Source organism: Dasypus novemcinctus, chromosome 6 (genome assembly GCF_030445035.2).
Source record: "Dasypus novemcinctus isolate mDasNov1 chromosome 6, mDasNov1.1.hap2, whole genome shotgun sequence".
Lineage (NCBI taxonomy): Eukaryota > Metazoa > Chordata > Mammalia > Cingulata > Dasypodidae > Dasypus > Dasypus novemcinctus.
The window spans coordinates 43,845,536-43,858,244 of record NC_080678.1 but is presented as its reverse complement, the minus strand read 5'-3'; the positions used below and the strand labels follow the sequence as shown (position 1 = coordinate 43,858,244).

Below are 12,709 nucleotides of genomic sequence, written 5' to 3'. Positions count from 1 at the left end.
TCATAAAAGGTGTTGGGTAATTTTCCCTCCTCTTCAATTCTTTGGAACAGTTTAAACAGGATTGGTGTTAATTCTTTTTGAAATGCTTGGTAGAATTTATCTGTGAAGCCATCTGGTCTTGGACTTTTCTGTGCTGGGAGACTTTTGATGATGGATTCAATCTCTTTAAATGTTTTCGGTTTGTAAAGTTTTTGTATTTCTTGTAGCATCAGTGTAGGTTTTTTATGCATTTCTAGGAATTTGTCCATTTCATCTAGGTTGTCTAGTTTGTTGGCATATAGTTGCTCATAATATCCTCTTATGATTCTTTTTATTTCTGTGGAGTCAGTTGTAACTTCCCCCCTTTCATTTCTGATTGTATTTATTTGCATCTTTCCTCTATTTTGTTTGTTAGTCTAGCTAGGGGTTTGTCAATTTTATTGGTCTTCTCAAAGAACCAGCTTTTGGTCTTGTTGATTTTCTCTATTGTTTTTTTTTTGTTGTTGTTGTTGTTCTCAGTTTCATTTACTTCTGCTCTAATCTTTATTATTTCTTTCCTTCTGCTTGCTTTGAGATTAGTTTGCTGTTCTATTTCTAGTTTCTGTAGTTGTTTAGTTAAATCTTTGAGTTTAGCTCTTTCTTCTTTTTTTAATATAGGTGTTTAGGGTTATAAATTCCTTCCTCAAGACTGCCTTTGCTGTCTCCCATAAGTTTTGATAAGTTGTGTTCTAATTTTCATTTGTCTCAATATATTTACTGATTTCACTTACAATTTTTTCTTTGACCCACTGATTATTTAGCAGTGTGTTGTTCAGCCTCCACACATTTGTGAATTTACTTTTTTCCTGTCTATTATTGATTTCCAGTTTCATTCCATTATATTTATGTTTATATTTTTATTTTTATTTCTTTATAGAGAGTTGCATTGTGCCCTAACATGTGGTCTATCCTGGAGAAAGACCCATGGGCACTTGAGAAGAATGTATAACACACTGAATTTGGATGCAGCTTTCTGTATTTATTTGTTAGTTCTAACTCTTTTATCATATTGTTCAAGGTCTCTGTTACCTTTTTGAAATCTGTCTAGTTGTTCTAATGATGTGAGTGGGGTGTTGAAGTCTCCAGTGATTATTGTAGAGATGTCTATTTCTTCCTTTAGTTTTCCCAGAGTTTGCCTCATGTATTTTGGGGCACCCTGGTTAGGTGCATAGATATTAGTGATTGTTATAACTTCCTGGTTGATTGTCCCTTTTATTAATATATAATGGCTTTCTATATCTCATAACTTTTTTGCATTTAAAGTCTGTTTTGTCTGATATTAGTATAGCTACCCCTGCTCTTTTTTGGTTACCATTTGCATGGAGTATATTTTTTCAACCTTTCACTTTCAGCCGTTTTTTTATCCTTGGGTCTAAGATGAGTTTATATAAGGAGAATATGGATGGCTCATATTTTTTTATCCATTCTGTCAGCCTATATCTTTTTATTGGAGAGTTTAATCCACTCATATTCAATGATATTACTGTAAATGCACTATTTACTTCTACCATTTTATTCTTTGGTTTTCATATGTCATATATTTTTATCTGTCTTTTTACTCATTTGCTTATCCCTTCTACTGTTCTTTCTTCTATACTTTGCTCCAGGCCTCTCTCTCCTGTTTTTTACTTCAGTTTCTAAGGCCTCCTTTAATATTTCCTCCAAAGGTGGATTCTTTTTTGCAATCTCTTTTAGTTTCTGTTAGTTCGTGAATATTTTATACTCACCTTCATTATTTAAGGACAATATTTCTGGATGAAGAATTACTGGCTGGCAGTTTTTCTTTTTCAGTATCCTAATTGTATCATACCACTGTCTTCTTGCCTCCATGGTTTCTGAAGAGAAATCTGCACTTAGTGTTACCGGATGCCTCTTATATGTGATGGTTTGCTTCTTCTTTGCTTCTCTGACAATTTTCTCTTCATCTTTGACATTTGACATTCTGAGTAGTATGTGTCTTTGAGTAGGTTTATTTGGATTTATTCTGATTGGGGTTCAGGGCACTTCTTGGACATGTAAGTTCATTTCTTTCATGAGAGTTGGGAAATTTTCAGCTATTATTTCCTCAAATAATCTTTCTGCTCCTTTTGAAACTCCCAAGACACATATTATTGCATTTTGTGTTGTCATTCAACTCTCTGAGCCCCTGCTCAATTTTTTCCTTTCTTTTTTTCTCTTCAATTTAGCTTTTTTGTCTTCAGTATCACTTATTCTTCCATCATTTTGAGTTTGCTCTTGTATGCCTCTAATGTGTGGGGTATTTTAGAAATTTTTATATATTTATTCCCCCGTCATTGGTTTTTGTTTGTTTGTTTTGTTTTTTGTGCTCATTGTCTGCTCATCTTCTCTTTAGGAGGTACTGGGAACCAATCCCAGTACCTCCAACATGGTAGAGAGGTGCTCAATTACTTGAGCCACCTGAGATCCCTGGTTTGTTGTGTCTCTCATCATCTTTCCTCTGTACCTCTTTTTGTTGCATCATGTTGTGTCAGCTTGCTGTGCCTGCCCATTGCACCAGCTCGCCTTCACCAGGAGGCCCTGGGAACCAAACCCGGGACCTTCCATGTGGTAAATGGGAGCTCAATCTCCTAAACCACACCCACTTCCCTCTAATGTGTTTTTTTAATCTCACCTATTATGTCTTTCATTCCCATGAGCTCTGTTACTTTTCTGTTCAGGATTTCAAATTCTTTTTTGTGTTCACTTAATGTCTTCTTGATGTCATTTATCGCTTTAACCACATTGTCTTTCAACTCATTAATTTGATTTTGGAAATTTGTACACATCTCAATGATTATTTCTCTCAAATTCTGTGTCTCTTGTGGGGCTTTGATATATTCCTTTTCTTAGGCTATGTCTTCTATTTTCTTAGTATGGCTCAAAATTTTTTGCTGATGTCTAGGCATCTGATTAGATGTAGTTTACTCAGATGCTCAATTTCATTCTCTTTTGTAGGGGTTTAGTGGGCAGGAGGTTGTATGTTACCATTGCTCTTTGATTCTTGGCTTGACCTGGATTGTTAGGATTGTCCCTGCTGGTTGCTTAAAAGTGGGCAGTGGACCCAGTAATTAGTTGTTGACTTGCTTCCTAGGACCTTGGAGAGGAAGGCTATAGAGGCCGGAAAAAGCCTTTGCTACTTATTTTTTATTTTCTCACAAGCACTTCCTGGATCTGCCAGTAGATGGTGCTCTTTGGAACCTCTCAATTCAGTGCCCGTTTGGAGTGTATTTGTTCAACAGGTCAATGTGATAGAGCTTCATATGGGGAGGCTAGGAGCCTTGTAATTCAAACTTTCTCTGAGTCAGTTCTCCAGCCTTCTCTGGCAGCCCCTTCCTTTTCCTGGCTAGGAAATATTTCTATTCTTTTCTGAGTGCTCAACACTCAGTGGGCAGGAGGTTGTATGTTACCATTGCTCCTCTACTACATCTAATCAGATCTACATCTAAACAGATGCCTAGACATCAGCAAAAAATTTTGAGCCATACTAAGAAAATAGAAGACATAGCCTAAGAAAAGGAATATATCAAAGCCCCACAAGAGACACAGAATTTGAGAGAAATAATCATTGAGATGTGTACAAATTTCCAAAATCAAATTAATGAGTTGAAAGACAATGTGGTTAAAGCGATAAATGACATCAAGAAGACATTAAGTGAACACAAAAAAGAATTTGAAATCCTGAACAGAAAAGTAACAGAGCTCATGGGAATGAAAGACATAATAGGTGAGATTAAAAAAACACATTAGAGGGAAGTGGGTGTGGCTCAACCTGGTTAGTAGAGAGGGAGATTGGGAGGGTCATATATCTTTAACCCCTTGCTGGCTTCCAAGGCAAACAATGGTGTACTCCCCACCCCACCCCCCAACCTGGAAGGGCTAGTGGAACACAGCAGGCCAAATTGGTGGGTCAGAAGCTGAGTCAGCCTTAGGCTGTGTCCCTCTGTCTCCTCTTTCCTGGGGTGGCGTATCCCTGGAGCCCCCTTTGTCTGTAGCAGCAGGCCCAGAGGCCTGAGAATTCTGAAGTGTCTTTAGTGTGGGAGAGGGTGCTGGCAGCAGCAGCCTCTGGTTTCAACTCACAGTTCTGTCATTGCAATTTCTCTCCTTTGTTCTTCTCTCCTCTGGGCGGTATCCAGCCTTTGCCTGGTGTCCTAACCTTTTTCTATACTTTTTCAGCCTGTCCTTGAGCTATTTTTCTGGAGAAGAGAGTCCAGTGTCTTTGTAGTCTGCCATCTTCCTGGAAGTCACTAGAAATGTTTTTAATACATGCTACAGAGAAACCCTGGGTAAGGGAGATCTCATGGCAAGGTACAGCATTTCTGTAAGGTATTTTTATTTAAAACAGAATTATTGAGTCTAGGAGATAATGGTTCAAAGTTAAGCAGGTTTCTTCCATGCCATACTCTCTGATGCCTTCGTTAGCTTATGAACCCAGGACAGGGAGAGAGCATCCAGTTTTCATGGGGGTTTATTTGCTGAACTCCTCACAGACCTGGAGTTCCCTGGAAGGTGCATTGGAAAATGGTGGTATAGTAGAAAGAGTACAAAAGGTGGTGGCTCCTGGAGTTCTAAACTGACCTCTTAGTGCATTACCGATCTGTACCCATTAAGCAAGTCTTTGAACCATTCTGGACACAATTCCCTGTCTATTAAATGAAAGGACTGGATGAAATGAACTTCCAGCTATAAAATGGGCTGGCCTTGAAAAATCAATGATTATGGTTTTGTAACAATGTAAGGCAAATACCCAAAAGGAACATTTTCAGAAAAGCAAGCTTTATTTATTCCTCAAGCAGGAGATGGAGCCACCTTCTTATTCTGCAAGTCATTTTAGAATACAAAAAATGCTTGACACAAATCAATAGGTTAGTGTTCCAGTCTGCTATACACAGAGGTGAAATGTCTTTAATTTCTGTGTTAAAATACCCTCTGCCCCTTTCCAAACACTTGGTAAACGAAAGGTGTAGTAAAAGCTTTCCTTTCTCAACAACTTCACTGTGTATGACCTTAGAGAAACAGACTGATAGAAACAAGGCTGGTTCTTTGACTCTACTGGAAGAATGACTTTCATGTCAACAAAGACAAAATAGAACATCCTGATTCCAGATACAGGCCTTTTGTTGCTGGCAGAAAGAAATCAGGGCCCTTCTGGGGAATAACAGAACTTTCTACTACAAACACCTGAGCCTTATTCTCTACCCTGGGAGGTTTTCCCACAGACCAAAAGGCCCCAAGCCTCAGTCGGCTTCTTTCTCTGCCTGCCATGATTACTGCCTAAGCCATTTCTTAGATTCCTCTCACTGCAGACAAGTCTGTCCAGCTTGCTTCCTTGCTGTGTCCAAAACAAGTACACAGATTCCTTTGTTCTTCAATAAGGGCATAATGCTGATTATTATAAGGCAGAGAGCACGGTGGAGGTTTTGGAGGGTCAAGGATCCTCACATGGTCTGTGCAGTCATACTCCCTGTGCTGTAATGAAATGGATTGAAGTTTGACACCTCATAGGCCCTACTTTTAGCTATTCCAAATGGTCCAGGGAGAGTGTTAATATCTTCATTCTTGTCTTTGGAGGTTCTTATTCTGGTGGTAAGACGTTATAAGAGGAGACTATCTATCTATCTATCTATTTAAGTGTCATATATATATGTCTAAAACTGCTGTATTTAGTATTACCAAGTGCCAGGTCACACTTTGAGGCCCACAGCACACATGAGCTGCAAAGCATGGTGAGAGTAGTTTGCTCACATATCAGAGGTAGCTCCTCTGCTTCTCCTCCTTTTGCTTCCTGGTTTTGCCTCTTCCATGTTTCTCTCTAGTTCAGGAATGATGAATTAAAAGCACATGGGCCATCATGGTCTCCTTACAAAATGGTAGACATCTTTAATCTGTCATGGCATAGACTCAGGACATAGCTCAGGACATAGACACAAAATCCTATTTTTCCCTTTTTAACAAATCAGTTTTACTGATACATATTAATAAAGCATCCAATTAATCCAAAGTGTATAATCAATGGTATTCGGTATAATCACATAGTGGTATATTCATCACTTTAATCATTATTAGAGCATTTTCATTATTTCTATAATAATAATAATAGACAAACAAGAAAATTCTTCATCTCTCAATCTCTCTTTTTTTCCCCTGCTCTCCATAGCTGCTATTTCTGGCAATTGCACAATTATTTATTTATTAAGCAGTTTTATTGAGATATATTCCCATATCCTACCATTTATCTAAAGTGAATAATCAATGGCTTTTAGTATAATCACAATATTGTGCATTTATCATCACAAAAAATTTTAGAATTATTTCATTACTCCAAAAAGTTAAAATCCACACCCCTTAGCATGTCTCTCCTAGCCTTACATAATCACTAATTCCATTTATATAAAATGTAAATACAAATTAATTTATAAAGGTGAAATTTGACAAAATCCTTTTTAATAGTACTTGAGTATCAGTTGATCAAAATGGGCATTTGGCAGTCTACTCCTGGGTAAACACCCAAAAGAAATGAGAGCTTATGTACAAAAATGTTCCTGGCAGCTGTTTTCCCAATAGCCCTAAACGGGAAACAACCCAAATTACTGTGAACAGTAATATGCATAGTGTATGCAAAACTATAGCAATGGAAACAGATGAACTACTGATAGATGCCCTTTGAATGCATCTCACATAGTGTAGAGTAAAAGAAGTTATACAAAAAGTAAGCACACTGTATGAGTCCACTTTCATGCAGCTCAGAAACAGGCAGAATTCATCCATGGTGATAGAAGTCCCTTGGTGGAAATTGACAGAGGGGCACAAGGACAGTTTCTGGGGGCTAGAAGTGTTCTGTATCTTGATCTTGGTGGTGGCTACATGGATGCGCACTTATGCAAAAATTCATCAAGGTGCTAAGATTTGAGTACTTTGACATAGTTATCCCTAATTAAAAAGTCTTTGAAAGTAAGCAGTTGTGGTTCAACTGGTAGCACATCCACCTACCATATGGAGGGTCCATGGTTCTACTCCCAGGGCCTCCTGACCCGTGTGGAGCTGGCCCGTGTGCAGTGCTCCTGTGCACAAGGAGTGCCATGCCACGCAGGGGTGTCCCCTGCATAGGGGTTCCCCACATGCAAGGGGTACGCCCTGCAAGGAGAGTCGCCCCATGAGAAAAAAGTGCAGCCTGCCCAGGAGTGGTGCCACACACATGGAGAGCTGACACAGAAAGATGACACAACAACAACAAAAAAGCGGCACAGTTTCCTGGTACTGTGTGACAAGAATGCAAGCAGATACAGAAGACTACACAGCAAATGGACACAGAGAGCAGACAACAGGGGGAAAGGGGAGAGAAATAAATAAAATAAATCCTAAAAAAAAAAGTCTTTAAAAAGGGGCACCAATTTGAAAACTGTTGCCAGCCCTGCTCCTGTTTCTGTGTAAAAGAGCATACGCTTTTGAGTCTGACTCTGAGTCAAATCCAGGCGGTTACCTGTTAACTGTGTATCTTGGGTGAATTACCTTAAATCTCTTTGTACTTTAGCTTCTCATGATATAGAGGGGATAAAAATAGTACCTACTTTACAGCACTGTTCTGAAGGTTGAGATAATACATGTAAAATGCTTCATATACAAGACCTGCCTGGTACATTGAATGCATTCATGAAATATGTTCTTCTTCCTTTCTTCTCTGATGGTCTAGTTTGTGGGGTTCTTAATAAGGGGTCCATGAGCTTGAATTGAAATTCAAAAAAAACTTTATTCTTGTGGGGATGTGTTGGGGCAGGTGTGATATATTAAATAATATACAGTGTAGTGTGGATTTAGTAAGGGGTCTGTGGTTTTCACCTGACTGGCAAAGGGGTCCATAGAACAAAAAAGGTTAAGAACCCCTTGTCGAGGTCCGCGGTTCAAACCCCCGGGCCTCCTGGACCCGTGTGGAGCTGGCCCATGTACAGTGCTGATGCGCGCAAGGAGTGCCCTGCCACACAGGGGTGTCCCCCGCGTAGGGGAGCCCCATGCGCAAGGAGTGCGCCTTGTAAGGAGAGCCACCTAGCGCGAAAGAAAGTGCTGCCTGCCCAGGAATGGCGCCGCTGACAACATACAGAAGCGGACAAAGAAACAAGACGCAGCAAATAGACACAGAGAACAGACAACCCGGGGAGGGGGGGAATTAAATAAATAAATAAATCTTTAAAAAAAAAAAAGAACCCCTTGTCTATTTCTTCCTCATGCTTTCTCTTTTCTCTTCTGTGCCTTCTTTCTTCCTTTATTCCTTTCATCTCTCCCTACTCTTAAGAGCTCAAAAATGAGGTCAAAACACATTTTTTAAATGTACTGAATACAACTTGATAGTGGACATTCTTAATTAAAAGGCAAGTGTGCTTACTATTTCTATTACTCCTTTAAAATAAACTCTAACTTCATGGAACTAAAAATAGATGAAGATAGTTATTATTTCTCTTTGGCCCTCAGTGTATTAACTCAGTGGTTCCTAAGCTTGTCTGTACATTAGAACCACCTGGGATCTTTACAAATTTCCAACACCCTGTCCACATACCAAACCAATTAAATCACGATACCTGGCGGGTGGGAAATAGGCATCAGTAGCTTTTGAAGTTCCCCCAGTGATTCCAATATGACTCCTAGGCAGACAAGTGTGGGAACTACCTAATTAATAGCTTTCTATTCCTTCCATAGTGTCTTTAGCTACTTCAGCATCTTGGCTGCAGGTTGGAATCACCTGGAGAGCTTCTAAAAGATCCTGATGCTCAGCTCCCAACCTGGGTAAGGCCTGGGTACTTACAGTGTGCAATCATCTTGTAGTGTGCAACCAGATTAAGAGCCACTGTTTTAGGGGGATTGGTGTCCTGGTAGATCCTGTGATCCTCGCAACTTCAGGCAGGCCCAGTATTCCCCTTGAAAATAAAATACTTTCTTTTAATATTTTAAAACTCCTGTCCTTGTCTTCCCTCTGTTGCAAACTATGGAAAAGAGTGATGTAATGCTAAGTTCTTGGTTTGTTTTGCCCTCAGTATGGGATTGTGCTGGATGCGGGCTCTTCTCACACGAGCTTATACATCTATAAGTGGTCAGCAGAAAAGGAAAACAACACAGGGGTGGTGCATCAGATAGAAGAGTGCAAGGTAAAAGGTAAGAAGAAGAAAATGTGGAGAAAAAGTGTGGCATGAGAAATGAGAGATACGGCCAGTGGAACACAGAGGAAAAGGAACCCCAAAGTATAGGAAGTCAAGTGAAGAACACAGAGGAGCTGCTAATGTTGTTTGATTAGCATTATTAAAATAATATCAAACTAGGTCTTTAATGATCTAGCCCTTGAAGAGTAATCAAACTTAGAAATAATTGCATAATAGTAGTTTCCATTAATTGAATATTTCTTTGTGCTGTTCACTGGGTAAGTACTAAGCATGCATTATTTCATTTCACCCTCACAATCTCCCTTTGAGTTATGTAGTATTATTCCCAGATTTCAAATGACAGAGCTGAGGTTGAGAGCAGTTGTGTCATTTGTTTAAGGTTATTTGAACTAGTGAGAGAGGGAGTTGGGGTTCATATCGAAGTCTGCCCAACTTCAAACCCATGATTTTAACTAGAATCACCTACAGGACTTGTTAAATCACAGATGCTGGGCCTACCCCCAGAGTTTCTGATTCAGTAGGTCTGGGATGGACCCCAAGAATTTGCATTTCTATCAAGTTCCCAGGTTTTGCTGCTGCTGCTGCTGTTGTTGCAGGCCAGAGAATTACTGCTCTTATACATGAATCTACAGTTAGGAAGAAATTTTCCAAAGTCTTTGGCTTCTGGGTGGGCAGGGAAGACTAATTATAGGTTCAGAGAAGAAAGTAGACTCAGCACTGGAAAAAGGACCTTTACATCATTTATATCTTGATTTACAGAGAAGCAAATGAAAGCCTCTAGAAGATTGGTGACCTGAAAGTAGTAACAGAGTCAGGACAAGAACCTAAGTCTCCTAATTCCACTCTTGGGTGCCTGCTACTCTGAATCTCTGCTTTACACAAAGATTGCTTCTAGTTAGTTTTAAGGTTATCAAACAAGTTAGAGATGCTGACAATTCAGCTTTGTCTTGCCCACCCAACACTCCAGGATGTATCAGACATCATCACACTGCTCCATAATCCTTCTTGGCTTTATCTCTCTTGGCCTTTCGAGCCAGGATCCTGGCTGTTTATTTTTAGCTAGAGAGGTAACTTGGACTCCAAAAGAGAATCACCTTTTAGTTTGGTGGCTGTGGTGTCCACCACTTTTCATAGTTTGTTGAGAAAGAATAGAGAGAAGTTTCCAAAAGAGCACATCGTTTTACCCAGTAGTCTGGTGTCCTGAGTCTTGGTCCTATCAGTATTAAAACAGTACTTCTAGCATTTTTTAAAACCCCCATCCCTAATTTTATCGGCTTCTCTTTAATTCACTGCCTTCCATTTTTTAAATTGTGTTTTAAAATTCTGAGAGTTGTCTTCTGAAATTTGTCCAATGAGTATTTGGCTTAACAAATACAGTAATTTTGCCCTCTCAAAAGGAGTCCTCCCATTTATGTAATCAAATATTTAGATAAAGAGTTATGCTGAAAGTCACTCGGTTTTGAAGGCCAGACTTTCTGAATGGAAACAGCTGATAAGTTAGAGCTTGTTTTCTCGTTATGGTTAAATGGGCTATTCTTTTTAAAAAGCAGTACCAGGAATTGAACCCTGGACTGTGTACATGGGAGGCAGGCGCTCAGCTACTGAGTTAAGTTGCTCCCCTAAGAGGCAATTTTAAACCTGTAGTGATACAGATAACTTATGTGGATGATTGTTGAATTCCATATAAATCACTGATAGGGATATGTTGCTCTAAAAGAGAGACGAAAGTATTAAGTGTTAACTTCAAAAAGCTTAGGGAATCTTGACTCATCCTCCCCATAGCAACAGATAATTTTGTTCTAAAACTGGAAAAACAATTTTACCAGGGAGGCAGCATATCAGAGCAGAAAAATCACTGAGGAGAAAAGGATTCTATTCCTGGTTCCTCTAGCAAAGGAAGGAACACTGCTTAGGAAATTAATAGCAGCTCCTATCTCTTCAGTAAAAGCCAATGTGTTTGGTGCTTATTTTAATTTTTGTTCTAAATGCCATCTTGCTCTTTTTATGTCTTCTGGGAACTAGTTTTGTTTATTGTGATAAACTTTGTGGAAGAAACATAAAAAAGCAGCTATATAGATGAGCTATCTATAAGATCCCCAATAACATCTGAGAGAATGTGCTAGGAAGTTTATACAATTTGAATAAAAGAATCGTGCCATCCAGTGGCAAAATTATTCAACAGCAATCAGCTCCAACCCCAAGGTCTGAAAATAGATATTTACCAAGGCTAGGTGCAGTTAATTATCCTCTACATAGAGCTACCTAATATATATCACATCAAGAAATTGTTTCATGTATTAGTTCTGCAAATACCAGTATTTTGCTCTACTATTGCCACGTTCTAAAAGCTTTATGTTTGGGGAGATATGTTCTATGTTTTTAAAATTTCTAAGATTGCCATCTTCTTCTGTACCTTTCTCTAGGTCCTGGAATCTCGAAATATGGTAAGAAAATCCAAGAAATAGATACTTACTTGACTGAATGCATGCAAAGGGCCAAATATGTGATTCCAAAGTCCCAGCACCAAGAGACACCTGTTTACCTTGGAGCCACAGCAGGCATGCGGTTGCTCAGGTATAGTAGCATAGAGGGACCAAGAGTACCTGGCAGTTAGATTTGGCAGTGTAAGAGCCTCTAAAGATATGGGAAAGTATCACATTTTCCTAATACCCAAAACTGTATGCCTTCCAAACGACCACACATAAGAAAATATCAGTAAGTGAATTAAACTACCAAATTTTCAGTATATATGATGGGATTTTAAGCTTGTCAGAAATCCCTCTTGGCCATATCCCCATGAGAAATCCAAGGGGACCCCAGAGAGAGAAAGATTGAGACTGTATCCTTGGGATTTGTGTCTACAGATTTAGGCATTCAATATCTGGGAAGGAGAAGGCTAGAAAAGACTCACAGGTGTCCCAAGACAAAAATAGTCACAACTAGCACAATTTTGTTGGTCATTACTTGGTACTTTTGTGCATACTTTGTTCATTTGTTTATTCATTCACTCATTCAACATGGACTGAGTGTCTACTATGTCCCAGGCTGCGAAGTAGGTAAGGTAGCCCTCAAAAGATCAGAGGAGTACGCAGAGCTACTGTGAAAGTACACCTGGCCTGCTCAGTGTGAGAGATCATCAAGACTTAACAGAAGAGGGAACACTTGAGCTGAATCATGAAGGACAAGTTGGAGAGTGGGGTAAGGGCCTTAGAGGCAGAGCAGACAACATATATTCAGTAACCAATTTTTATTCAGCGTCTATTATGTGCCAGGCACTGTTCTAAGTGTTGGAGATACAGCAGTGAGCAGGACCAAGGCCCTGCCTTCATGTTGCTTGTGTTATAATGGATGTGCAGAGACAGGGAAGTTTGAGAGATCAGGGCAAGTTCAGAGGTCTTGAAATAGTCCTGCATAGGTAGAACACTGGCTATCATAGTTAAAAGATGGGTAATAATTGGGAGCAGATGTAGTTAAGTGGTTGAGCATCTGCCTCCCATATGGGAGGTCCTGGGTTTGGTTCTTGGTGTCTCCTGAAAAAAACAAAAAGC

At 39.5% G+C, this 12,709-nt stretch overlaps 1 protein-coding gene across 5 annotated transcripts in view; it reads left to right on the top strand.

Annotated features, from left to right (window-relative positions):
- Positions 1–12,709, top strand: part of ENTPD1 (ectonucleoside triphosphate diphosphohydrolase 1) — a 173,494-nt gene that overhangs the window by 137,639 nt on the left and 23,146 nt on the right. For 4 of the 5 annotated variants that reach the window (XM_058298676.1, XM_058298678.2, XM_071215752.1 and 1 more), the window contains 2 exons: positions 9,039–9,156; positions 11,585–11,735. In XM_058298676.1, coding sequence (XP_058154659.1) covers positions 9,039–9,156; positions 11,585–11,735 — 269 coding nt within the window. The remainder of the gene's footprint in view (positions 1–9,038; positions 9,157–11,584; positions 11,736–12,709) is intronic. The other variant, XM_071215753.1, reaches the window with a different exon arrangement.